This window comes from Biomphalaria glabrata, chromosome 12 (assembly GCF_947242115.1).
Source record: "Biomphalaria glabrata chromosome 12, xgBioGlab47.1, whole genome shotgun sequence".
NCBI lineage: Eukaryota > Metazoa > Mollusca > Gastropoda > Planorbidae > Biomphalaria > Biomphalaria glabrata.
In genome coordinates, this window is record NC_074722.1 from 2,064,299 (window position 1) to 2,076,738 (window position 12,440).

At 40.0% G+C, this 12,440-nt stretch overlaps 1 protein-coding gene across 5 annotated transcripts in view; it reads right to left on the reverse strand.

Moving 5' to 3' along the window:
- LOC106079466 (nitric oxide synthase-like) overlaps positions 1 to 12,440 on the reverse strand; it is a 229,719-nt gene that overhangs the window by 93,303 nt on the left and 123,976 nt on the right. For 4 of the 5 annotated variants that reach the window (XM_056005594.1, XM_056005595.1, XM_056005596.1 and 1 more), the window contains one exon: positions 7,324 to 8,303. In XM_056005594.1, coding sequence (XP_055861569.1) covers positions 7,324 to 8,303 — 980 coding nt within the window. Of the gene's footprint in view, positions 1 to 3,651; positions 3,753 to 7,323; positions 8,304 to 12,440 lie in introns of those variants that run through there. The other variant, XM_056005601.1, reaches the window with a different exon arrangement.

The following is a 12,440-nucleotide window of genomic DNA, read 5'->3' on the forward strand; positions in this document are numbered from 1 at the left end:
AAATGAGGTTTAAAAAAAAAAGCTTTGAAGCAATAATGTCATCAATAGCACTAAACGTATTCTAAATGTCTAGATTCTTATCTTATAAATTGCAGACGTTCCTTGAAAATAAAAAAGACACGTACGTTCTGAGCGTATAAATAAGTTAATCTTATGATGCAAGTCGGAGAAAAGATTTTCCTGTCTGATTCAGGCAACCCGCTCCATGCTCCAGATACGTTAGAGGGAGAAAGAGCTATCTATTATGAATTCGTCCATGCATATGAAATACGAAATCAGCCTTCATCTGATTGAGGCTATTCTTTTCAGACTCCAACGCAGTGCTTCTCAAACGTTTTCCTTAACGGGACTCACTTTGATTGTTTTGTAGGTTGGGTTATTTTATAATATTCAAACAAACAACTATTTAATATATATATATATATATATATATATATATATATAATAATAATGATAAGGCTAGTCTACGAGTCCGAAGATTAGTGAGGAATGCGGTATTTCCCGTGGATGACCACCTATTTTGCCACATCCAGGGCAAGCATAACCATTGTCCGCAGGTGGTCGATTTAGATTGTATATGGTTCTACAGACTTTGATGGTATTGTGTTCTTGAAGAGTATAACATCTTGATATCCGGCATAATATTGGTAAGCTGAATTTAAATATCTGTCAGCTTCTATACTTTGACTTTCTTGCAAGATAATTAAACCTTGCTTCGCACCAAATGATTATACGAAAATAAATTAACAAGCAGCTAGTTTTAAAATATTTTGGTACTTTGCAGAAAAACGTAACCAGAAATCCTTTAATGGTTGATCTTTTATTTTTGTTTCAAGTTAGAGTCTTAATTTAGATCAGTTCAAAGTTCACTGTGATGTTATCAAATTTATTTTTCTACCACGAAGAGTTAATTATTATTTTTTTTTTGTATTCATTTACTTTGAGATTAATTTACGTGTAGGTCTACTAGTTAACTCTTTCTCTCCTAACCGACGATACCAACGTTGATTCCACCAGAATGTGGTTACTAGTTAACTCTTTCTCTCCTAACCGACGATACCAACGTTGATTCCACCAGAATGTGGTTACTAGTTAACTCTTTCTCTCCTAACCGACGATACCAACGTTGATTCCACCAGAATGTGGTTACTAGTTAACTCTTTCTCTCCTAACCGACGATACCAACGTTGATTCCACCAGAATGTGGTTACTAGTTAACTCTTTTTCTCCTAACCGACGATACCAACGTTGATTCCACCAGAATGTGGTTACTAGTTAACTCTTTCTCTCCTAACCGACGATACCAACGTTGATTCCACCAGAATGTGGTTACTAGTTAACTCTTTCTCTCCTAACCGACGATACCAACGTTGATTCCACCAGAATGTGGTTACTAGTTAACTCTTTCTCTCCTAACCGACGATACCAACGTTGATTCCACCAGAATGTGGTTACTAGTTAACTCTTTCTCTCCTAACCGACGATACCAACGTTGATTCCACCAGAATGTGGTTACTAGTTAACTCTTTCTCTCCTAACCGACGATACCAGCGTTGATTCCACCAGAATGTGGTAAATAATTACGGAGAGAAAGAGTTAATTATTCCAGCAGTTCGTGGAACACCTAGTCCGGCCTCTTGGGAACACTAGGGTCCCGCGGAACACAGTTTGGGAAACGCTGATCTAATGAGATGAAAGAACCATTACGTGCCTTTACATAGGGATCGTGTGAGAATATTATGAAAAAACTGCACTTTGTGTCAGTAATTCTTACTAGTTAAAAATTCTATGCGATAAGGAAGAAGAGAGACATTCATGAAGAGATCTAAAGAGATTTGTTGTTTTTTTTTTTGTTGTTGTAACTCTTTTCTCCCGTGCTTTTTATCGACCATGCCCGAGAGTGGCTGCATCTCGTACCAATCGTTCCACCCCAGAAGGTGCACTAGCTTAGTCCGCGCCTTCGTTCGCAAATCATCCTGTTTAAACCAGTTTTCCCAAACCTATATCTGTATTCACCTCCGTAACTGGGGGCGAACTAGTGAAATGGATTACTGGCCGAATTACAGAATTCGTCATAAGCGGATCCAGAATCTTTAGAGTTAGTGAATTTTTTTTTTGGGTAGGGAGGGGTTAGATATAAATATATGTATGTAAAATCGGTACTGTAAAGTAAAGTTCCCCTTTCAGACCTTGTGAAGATGGAAAGGTCATCTGTTTCTGTGGCCTACGGTTAACGAGGGTGTCATGTGGCCAGCACAACGACCAACCGGCTTTACTTTTCCCCAATTAATGTCAGGTACCCATTTAGAGCTGGGTGGACTCAGAGGCGCCCAAAAGATCCCGAAATGAAAATCCCAGTCTTCACCGCTTTACCGATCAGCCACCGCACTGACAGTTGGGAAAAAGGTCCACACGGAGAGATGGTATTAAAGAAGGGTCCTGGATTGCAGAAAGGGTGGACACTAGAAGTAGAAAGAAGGTGAAAATAATAATAATAATAATAATAATAATCTTTATTATCCGTATGGAAATTTGTCTTACAATTTGTGCATTACACCAAACAAAAAACATTATAACTATAAGAAACCAAAATGTACATTCACACCAGACTCACTCATAATTTACATGTGACAAAGTTTATACCAGATTGTTCATATTTAATGATTTGATTGCCAGGGGAACAAAAGAGTGTTTGTGTCTGTTTGTCTTTGCTATCGGTGTCTTGTATCTCTTTTGTGGTGGTAAAATCACCAAAATCCTGACACAAAGGGTGATTCTTTATGCAACAGTGCCTGACGATTACAACCAATGACCGCTGATGTGTATCAAGGATTGGCCTCTTTAGAAGTATGAGAAGTCGTAGAGGGAACACCATACACACAGAAACGTAAAATGCCACAGACAGATGTTATGTACCGACTATCTAACAAAAAAATAATTCTTCAACTATAATTATAAATCGACATCTAACAAGGACTTTCCTTTCTTTGTAATTAAAAAAAAAACACATTGAAAAAAAAAAAAGATCTTCCCTTTTCATAACCAAAATATTCATTTTTAGGGCACCAGAAAATTGTCGTATTACGAGCACCATAAATAATTTCTTGATTTGAGGAACAAGTAGTTTCAACCAAACCTAGTATGATTTGATAATTGTGAATTGTGATAACTTACAAGTGGAAGCATATTAAAGAGAAAAAAAGAAAAAAAAAGCCCACAAAAGAGGCAAGATGGCCCATAAAAGAGGCACATAAAGCCCAAAAGGGAGGCAAAGAAAAGAGGCCTAAGGCCCAAGGATTCCTATGATGATAAAGCTAAAACTGATTAGCGCAAATTCTGAGGTTTCCTTTAAGAAAAAAAAAAAAAAAAAAAAAACTTAAAAAAAAAAAGAAACTTTTTTTTTCGGTGCTGAATAAATTTGCATAAATTATGTGTAACAGGCCGCATCGCAAGAAAAAATCGTCGGGCCCAACGGAACCGTTCACTGATAGCAAAGTCGAGAACCGGATAGCAACCGGTCACGGGTCGGATGTAGCCCGCAGGACGTAGTTTTGGCATCACTGGTCTAACGAACACGCTAATCAAGCCCAATCTAAAACAGCATTTATTTGTAAACAATGACATGAATCATATAATATATCAAACACTCACCCTAAAGGAAAATAAGCATCCAGCTAGGTGTTCAGGATATCGGAATCACTTTGAAATTATTCCGAAATCAAGAGAATCAAACAAATGTCCATTCATTCAAGATGGCTGCTTTCAGACACACAATATTCCGAGAACAAAATACCGTTAGATGAATGTATTATTCGGCATGCTACACACAAACACATCGGACTTGCTTCAGACAGGGGCAAGCACGAGCGGAAAAAAACGCAGCAATGAACTTAGATTTAGTATTTAAAGAGGCCATCTGCCAAATGTGTTGATTTCAATTTAACGCTCAGATTCCGTGTGTATGTGTGTATTTGCTTATTTCAAAGATTCTATTAATGTATGAAACAAGTAATTCCGAAAAAGTCCAAAAATAGAATGACCAGGCTATCACGACCTTGATAGTGGCAGAACCTAAAATTAGCAAGGTTAGGCTTCCAGTGAGGTTGAGGATGAAGCGCTAGGCTTTCGAACCGATGGGGTTCTGGGTTCGTTTCCTGGTGAAACTGGGATTTTTAATTTCGGGATTATTTGAGGCGCATTTGAGTTCAACAAGCTCTAAAGGGTGCCTGAAATTAGTTGAGGAAAAGTAAAGGCGGCTTGTCGTTGTGTTGGCACCATGACAACATCTTTAACCATGGGCCACAGAAACACAAGACCTTTATATCATTTGGCCCATATCGCAAGGTCTGACAGGGAAACTTAAGGCCATACTACCCGGGCATGCTACCCTGCCTCATAGTGGCGCCCGGGTGGAAACGATCGTAGGAGGAAACGATGGGGCTCAAGGGTAGCAAAACAAGACTCCCTTGGAGGGGTTCGAGAGCATCCTCATTGCACTGTGCGGAGTTGTAAAAAAAGCTCCCACAACCTTGTCACAATCCAGGCGCTGTTCCTCAAGGGGCCGTTACATAATAAATGGCGTGTCCCGCATGGCTAGACTGGTATAGAAAAGAAAAATGGGGGGGGGGGTCTTAGTAGATCTATACGCGGTCTCTTGCCATGAGTCTGACCCACCCGCCAGACAGAACAGTGTACACTGTTTTCATACAGGCCGGTGAGGGGGAGCTCTTGTTCACTTTTGCTGGCCTAGAGTTCCAACTCTACTTGATAGTTTAAGAAGAAGAAGAAGCAGGCCATACTAAAATTCCCTTAGAAAATGGGCGTAGCTTTCTACCTATAAAATGAACTTAAATCTTGTTTTCAAACATGCAGAAATGAAGTCCAAAAAAGTAAGTAAAAGTAAACTTTCCTTTTCAGACCTTGCGATCTACAGGGCAGATGATGTTAAGGTCATCTGTTTCTACGGTTAACGGGCAGGGTGTCATGTGGCCAGCACAACGACCATCCGCTTTTACTTTCCCCAACTAAAGTCAGGTACCCATTAGAGTTGGGTGTACTCAGGGGCGCCCTAAAAATCCCGAAATTCAAAATCCCAGCCTGGATCGAGATTCGAACCCAGGACCTCAGATTCGGAAGCCTAGCCTTCGAGACTAAAAAGTACTGTTTACTAAAAAGTAATGTTTGCTAAAAAGTACTGTTTACTAAAAAGTAATGTTTGCTAATAAGTAATGTTTACTAAAACAAAAGTAAAGTTTACTATAAAAAGGTAATGTTTACTAAAAAAGTAATGTTTACTGAAAAGTAATGTTTACAAAAAAAATAATGTTTACTAAACAAAAAAGAAATGTTTACTAAAAAGTACTGTTTACTTAAAAAAAGGTACTGTTTACTAAAAAATAATGTTTACTAAAAAGTAATGTTTACTGAAAAGTAATGTTTACTGAAAAGTAATGTTTACTAAAAAGTAATGTTTACAAAAGTACTGTTTATTAAAAAGTACTGTTTACTAAAAAAAAAGTACTTTGTACAAAAAGGTAATGTTTACTGAAAAGTAATGTTTACAAAAAAAAAAATAATGTTTACTAAACAAAAAAGGAATGTTTACTAAAAAGTACTGTTTACTTAAAAAAAGGTACTGTTTACTAAAAAATAATGTTTACTAAAAAGTAATGTTTACTGAAAAGTAATGTTTACTAAAAAGTAATGTTTATAAAAGTACTGTTTATTAAAAAGTACTGTTTACTAAAAAAAAAGTACTTTGTACAAAAAGGTAATTTTTACTAAAAAGTAATGTTTAATTAAAAGTACCTTCTTTTTTTTTTTTTTTTTACTAAAAACTAGTGTTTGCTCAAAAGTAATGTCTACTAAAAGTAATGTTTACTAAAAAGTAATGTTTACTAAAAAAATAATTATGTTTACTAAAAAGTAATGTTTACTTAAAAGTCGTGGTGGTAATGCCTGATACCAGGTTCGATCCCTATCCGCTTCCATTCCCTTCCAAAAATAATAAGTTTTATTGTTTCTAAAAAAGAATGAACTTTATATAAGCCTTACAATTCACAAACATCGCGGCAGAACTGTCATACCGAAACCATAAGTTGTTGTATCAAAACCGTTATCCCAAAATCACAAATATTGTCATACTATTGCTATCCCTAAACCACAAATATCGGCTCAAAATGGTTATCCCTGGGCATGAAACGTATTCTTCGCCACATTACTGCTTGCCATACAGCTCGGAGTTAAGTGCCCCGGGGGAGCTTGCCCTCTCTGGGGATCCATGCAGTTTGACATTCGACACAATAACATGAGATGACATGGCGTAATATTTTATATAAAAACATATTTCGGACAATCAACTGGAGATTTTTTTATTTCGACCCTCCCGCTCCCGCAACATACGCAACATGTTTCCATACGCAAAAAAAACATGGCCTGATTACTTGATATCAAAACTATAAACATCGTCACAGAACTTGTCACAAAAAAGCAACACTTATATCGCCACACACTGTCTTATCATCTCTTATCTTATATAATACAGACGTTACTTCAAAAAAGAAGATGATTACGTCCTACGCGTCATGCATCTAGTCATGCATGTTAACCTATGACTTAAATTCTGCCAAGTCACTGGTTTTCCTGGCTAGCTCAGGCAACCCATTCCATGCTCTAATAGCACTAGGAAAGAAGGAGCATTTGTACAAATTTGTCCTAGCATATGGGACGAGGAATGTGCCTTTATCTTTGTGTCTTTCAGAGTATTTTATTAAATTTTGTTTTTGTATTGGAAGATTATGGTTCAGTGTTTTATGTATAATTGCTACTTTACTTTTAAGTCTTCTATCCTGAAGACTTTCTAAATTTAGTGATTTTACTAAAGGCGTTACTATAGTCCAATGTGAATATTCGTTTGTTATGAATCTCACTGCTCAATTTTTTATATGTTCCAGTTTCTTAATGTTTTCTTGAGTTGAGGGGTCCCCAACAGAGGATGCATATTCTATTATAGGGCCTAACCAAGGTTAAATAACATTTTAGTTATATGTTCTTATTTGATTTATACAAACTTGTCCAGCAGATATCCCCACATAACTGTTACCCCTCTATATCACACACACACACACACACACACACACACAAGTTATTACTTTATCTAGTTCATCATGTACATCTCCGCAGAAGTGATTTTCATCAAAACATATGAATTGTGATTTGAAGCAGTCCTAACTCTAGAATGTGAACAAAAAAAAACTGATGATAGATTCAATTATTTTAATTAATTTGGTAATGACTTGGATCGTTTGAAAAAAAAAATTTTACCTTTTCATTCTGTCACTACTTCTGCCACGTCCGAATTCATCTTCGCCGTTGGAGGCCTTCGTAGGGCTGGTCACCGGGCTCTTAGATGGGCTGGTCCGGCCCCCAGAAGATGGACTTGTCCTACCGCCTGCTAAATCGTTACTGAAGATGGAACCTCTGGGCGACATGGGCCCCGTAGTGGAAAACGTGTCGTCTGCTAAGTTGCCGATGCTTGTAGCGATGTTGGCAGTGCTGCACAGGTTCTCGGCCGGTGCGGGAGCAGGTGGAGCCGTGGGCGCCGTCGAGTTGTTGTTGCTGCTGCTGCTGCAGCTGTGGTTGTGCCTTTGGGTGCTGATGATGAAGGTCCGGGGAGAGTTCGGGTCGGACAAGTCCTCGCTCCGGACGCTGACGTCGCCCCGGACGACCACCGTGATCTCGTCAGCGTCCTGGACGATCTCGATGGCTCGTTTGTGGCACGGGCTGCACACCCCGCCCCTGCCGCTGTCTCCCACCCCAGAATCGTAAGTCTGCGCCCTGGGCAGGGAGCCTTTAGATTTGGGGCTGGTGAGCACAATTTTGGGTGACCCCACAGCCCCGTTGTCTAGGACAGTCTCCTCCTCTGACTCTACTCTCCCTTCGTTTTTAAACAGAAACTTGGAGGCTTCAGACCGCACGAAACTTTTCGAAACATCCCCGTTCTTGGCTTGGAAACCATCCCCAGGCTTATGTTCCACCGCCCCAGCGGCACCCTCTGTCTCTTCAATAGAAACCAGGTTTCCGTACTCGCAGCCGACGCCGCCCGTGGAGTCCACGTCGTTGTCAATCTCACCTTCCCCCTTCTTACGGTCCACCTCCCCGTTGCAGAGTCTCTTAAGACCTTTGACCGGAGAGATCTGGGCAGACGAGCCTGTGAAGGTCTTCTTAATCCTGCCCATAATGGACTCGTGCACAGGTTTGCTGACTCGTATTGTCCTTGGCTGTCCATTTTCTTGGAATGTCGTCTGCAAGTACAAAAAGGCAAACGAGATATTTGCATCAAAATAAAATATGTTTGTAATAGAACTTTGAACTAATCGAAAATATCTTATAGACTATTTTAGTGGATGAAGCATAAAAAATGTTTACAGAAACAATCAATTTTAACCAATCAATGTGTTACATCAAAATTTAATAACAAATTCAGTTAGATCCATAATGTTATATGTTGTAGTAACTCCAGCGGCGGACTGAAAGGGTTAATGTGTGTTCGGCCTACTGATACACACGACTCAGGCCAATCACACAGGTCAACGTGTCAACGGTTGGATAGACAAGGGACAGTACTGCTAGTTCACGCAAGTATGACCTGTGCTGTGGTCATGTGACCAAAAAGCCTTTAGAGACGAGAGACAGTGTGTGAGAAAGGACAGTTGAGTCCAGGCAGCAAGGCAGTAAGGACAGTGTGCTACAAAATAAGTCCTTGAAAATGTAGCTGTACGAGTCTGGAAGTAGACAGAGAAAGACTTGTAGTGATTAGTTGGCAGTTCTATTGTGTACAAGAAAGCATTTGAAGTTAGTGCTGCCAATTGTGTTGTATTGGCTGTTGTTGATGTATTTGTAATAAAACCGTCACATTGTTTATTGAAGCTTTTGTTGTCAAGTTCTTGTGTTAGCTGTGTTGTGATTAGCAGTGTTTACAGAAGGCCTGATAGAGAAGATCGTAACAATATAGTTCGTCCATCGTGGTTCAATGATGACCAATTTGTCATCCAGGGGGCTGAGGGCTTTGCACTGGGGTTTTATGCCTTCTCGTGTGGCTGATGAGACCTATGTGAGCCCCGGAATGTTCGGCCGCACACTGGGCAGGTTATTCCAGCTGGAGCTAGTATCATTGGCCTTGCTGTTCTTCTCTGGCGCTTTTCTTCTGCCAGCGTTGTTCTCTTTTCCTCAGCAACCTGTGCGCCAGTTTTCACAGCGCGACGCCATGATGCTCTGTAATGTGCCTCTGACTCCCAGGTGGCTGGGTCTATGCTGAACGCCTTCAGAGAAGCTTTATGTGTGTCCCTGTAGCGTTTTCTTTGTCCGCCTTACGAGCGCTTTCTTTCACTTGCATGTTTTCTTCAACTTAATTGGCCAATCAGGAGTCGTTTTGCGATTCGCGGTCTTCCATTCTACAGACGTGTCCTGCCTATCGCAGCTGGGACTGCATCAGGATTGTGTGGATGCTTAGCAGACCCGCTCTTCGAAGGACTTCAGTATCTGGTATTTTTTCATGCCATTTGACACTCAGTATTTTTCTTAGACATGTAAGCATTACAATTAAAACAAGAAAAAAATATTTTTAAAAACTCTTTTAAAAAAGCAAAGTTTATATTAAATGTAATTGTATTAATTAGTTTAGATAAGTCATGTAATTTATTTTTTTTCAAGTATTTTGATCTCCGTCTCGGCAGGTCTGGAAAACCAAAAATTCTCGACCTGTATGGTGACGTGTATGCACTACGCAAGACAGCAAGGTATCTATCCAGGGCTTTTGCAAGAGAGGATTTGAGCTTCTGTCATTCCGAGAGGGAGGAGAGGGGTTAGGTTTTGCCTCTGCATCTTTGAAACACCTGTGTACGAACTGTTCTGCTGCATTCTGGGCATGGCTCTGTATCTGCCTGGTAACACCTGTGTACAAACTGTTCTGCTGCATTCTGGGCATGGCTCTGTATCTGCCTGGTAACACCTGTGTACGAACTGTTCTGCTGCATTCTGGGCATGGCTCTGTATCTGCCTGGTAACACCTGTGTACGAACTGTTCTGCTGCATTCTGGGCATGGCTCTGTATCTGCCTGGTAACACCTGTGTACGAACTGTCCTTCTGCATTCTGGGCATGGCTCTGTATCTGCCTGGTAACACCTGTGTACGAACTGTTCTGCTTCATTCTGGGCATGGCTTTGTATCTGCCTGGTAACACCTGTGTACGAACTGTTCTGCTGCATTCTGGGCATGGCTTTGTATCTGCCTGGTAACACCTGTGTACGAACTGTTCTGCTGCATTCTGGGCATGGCTCTGTATCTGCCTGGTAACACCTGTGTACGAACTGTTCTGCTGCATTCTGGGCATGGCTCTGTATCTGCCTGGTAACACCTGTGTACGAACTGTTCTGCTGCATTCTGGGCATGGCTCTGTATCTGCCTGGTAACACCTGTGTACGAACTGTCCTTCTGCATTCTGGGCATGGCTCTGTATCTGCCTGGTAACACCTGTGTACGAACTGTTCTGCTGCATTCTGGGAATGGCTCTGTATCTGCCAGGTAACACCTGTGTACGAACTGTTCTGCTGCATTCTGGGAATGGCTTTGTAGCTGAAGCATGAGACGTACATTTCTGTTAAGACGCTTCTTCCAATGCTGTGCTGTCTTCACGAATTTTCACGACATTTTTTACAGATGTAAAAAAAAACTGATGGAACTGGACTGGTTAGCATATTAAACAGTAATTTAAAAAAAAAACACTTTTTACAAGACTTTCTGAAAGAAATTTTTTTTTTTTTTACTTTACGGGCCAGCGAACACCCAGAAATTAACTTTTTAATGTAAACTTGTTATAAATGTCATAGAAATATTTTGTATGACATAAGGGGGTCCTTTGATGAGACAGTTCCAAAGTTTGTTACAAAATGTAGGTCAAGGACAAAGTTATCGAATGCATTTATCTTGGCTACATGTGCATGTCTTCGGGTAATGTCTGGAAATGAAAAACGGGGGATTCTTCAGTTGATTTATTTTTTAGAAGTTTCTTTTTCTTAAGGGAAATATGTCTATACAAATGGCTCGTCTGATAGAATCTGATAGCCTGGTTCTTCTGTCCTCAGAGAGAGCTGACTAAAAAAAAGAGTTTTGAGTTCGAATAATGCTTAATTGGATGTAATTCTTTTAATGTGGTCGCCGGAGCGTGTCATCCCCCCCCCCCTTTTTGTTTTTTAAATACATATTTCGGAGGAAAACAAAAAAAAACAAAGGTGCGATAGCACAGATTTGTTAAGATATTAACTGATTGCCGAGCATATGAAACGCAACGTTGGCTTATTTCTTTCTTTAATGATACCAAACAAAAATTAGTCTGGATTGGATGATCTCCTTCTTCCCTAGTGCGTATTAGAGCATGGAATGGGTTGCCTGAGCTAGCCAGGAAAACCAGTGACTTGGCAGAATTTAAGTCATTGGTTAATATGCATGACTAAATGCATGACGCGTAGGACGTAATCATCTTCTTTTTTTGAAGCAATGTCTGTATTATATAAGATAAGATAAGATCTCTATTTGTATGCATCTGGTTTGGATTCAATACCGCCGCGAGGGTCATGGTCTCCTGCGTTCAAAATTTTAAAATGCCCATTTTTTTAAATATTTTTTTTTTGTAAGGGGATGGAGAAAAAATTGTTTCCATCTATTTTGAAGTTTCGAATTATTAACTCTTGTACAAATGTTTGTAAAATGTTTGACATGATTCGGATAAGCCTTCAAAGTTGAAGATAATTACTTCCTAGTCCGAACCTCCCGCAGGACGACGGGGGATGGGAGCGGGCAGGGTTTGAACCCTGGACCATCGATAAATCTGAACGACAGTCCAGCGCGCAAACCGCACGACCAGGCAGCCATCCTTTCTCTCCTAATCTACGATACCATCGTTGATTTGACCCCATGAAATTAAATTAATTTTTGGTTTTAGAGAGTATAGCTTGTGTTCTATAAAAAGAGCATGTCTTCTCCTATAATTCTATACCAAAGGTAAGCGTTTCAGATAACAAACAAAAATGTTATCGAAGTTGAATCATAACAGGGTAGAATGTACAAATGTGAAAAAAATGAACAATTCTGTCAGAACGTGGAAACATAATTATGGAGATAAAGAGTTAATAAATAGGCCTAGATCAGGGGTTCTTAACCTGTGGGTCGCGACCCCCTTGGGGGTCGATTGACCATTTACCAGGGGTCGCCTAAGACCATCGAAAATATGGATTGCTATTGCCTTCTCTTCCGTTGCTGTGTGTGTGTGGAGAGAGGGGTCGAGGCAGAGTGGGGGATTGTAAAAAGGGGTCGCCGAGCTTAAAAGGTTGCGAACCGCTGGCCTAGATGCAGTATATAAAGGGGACTGTGTGAACAGATGCAC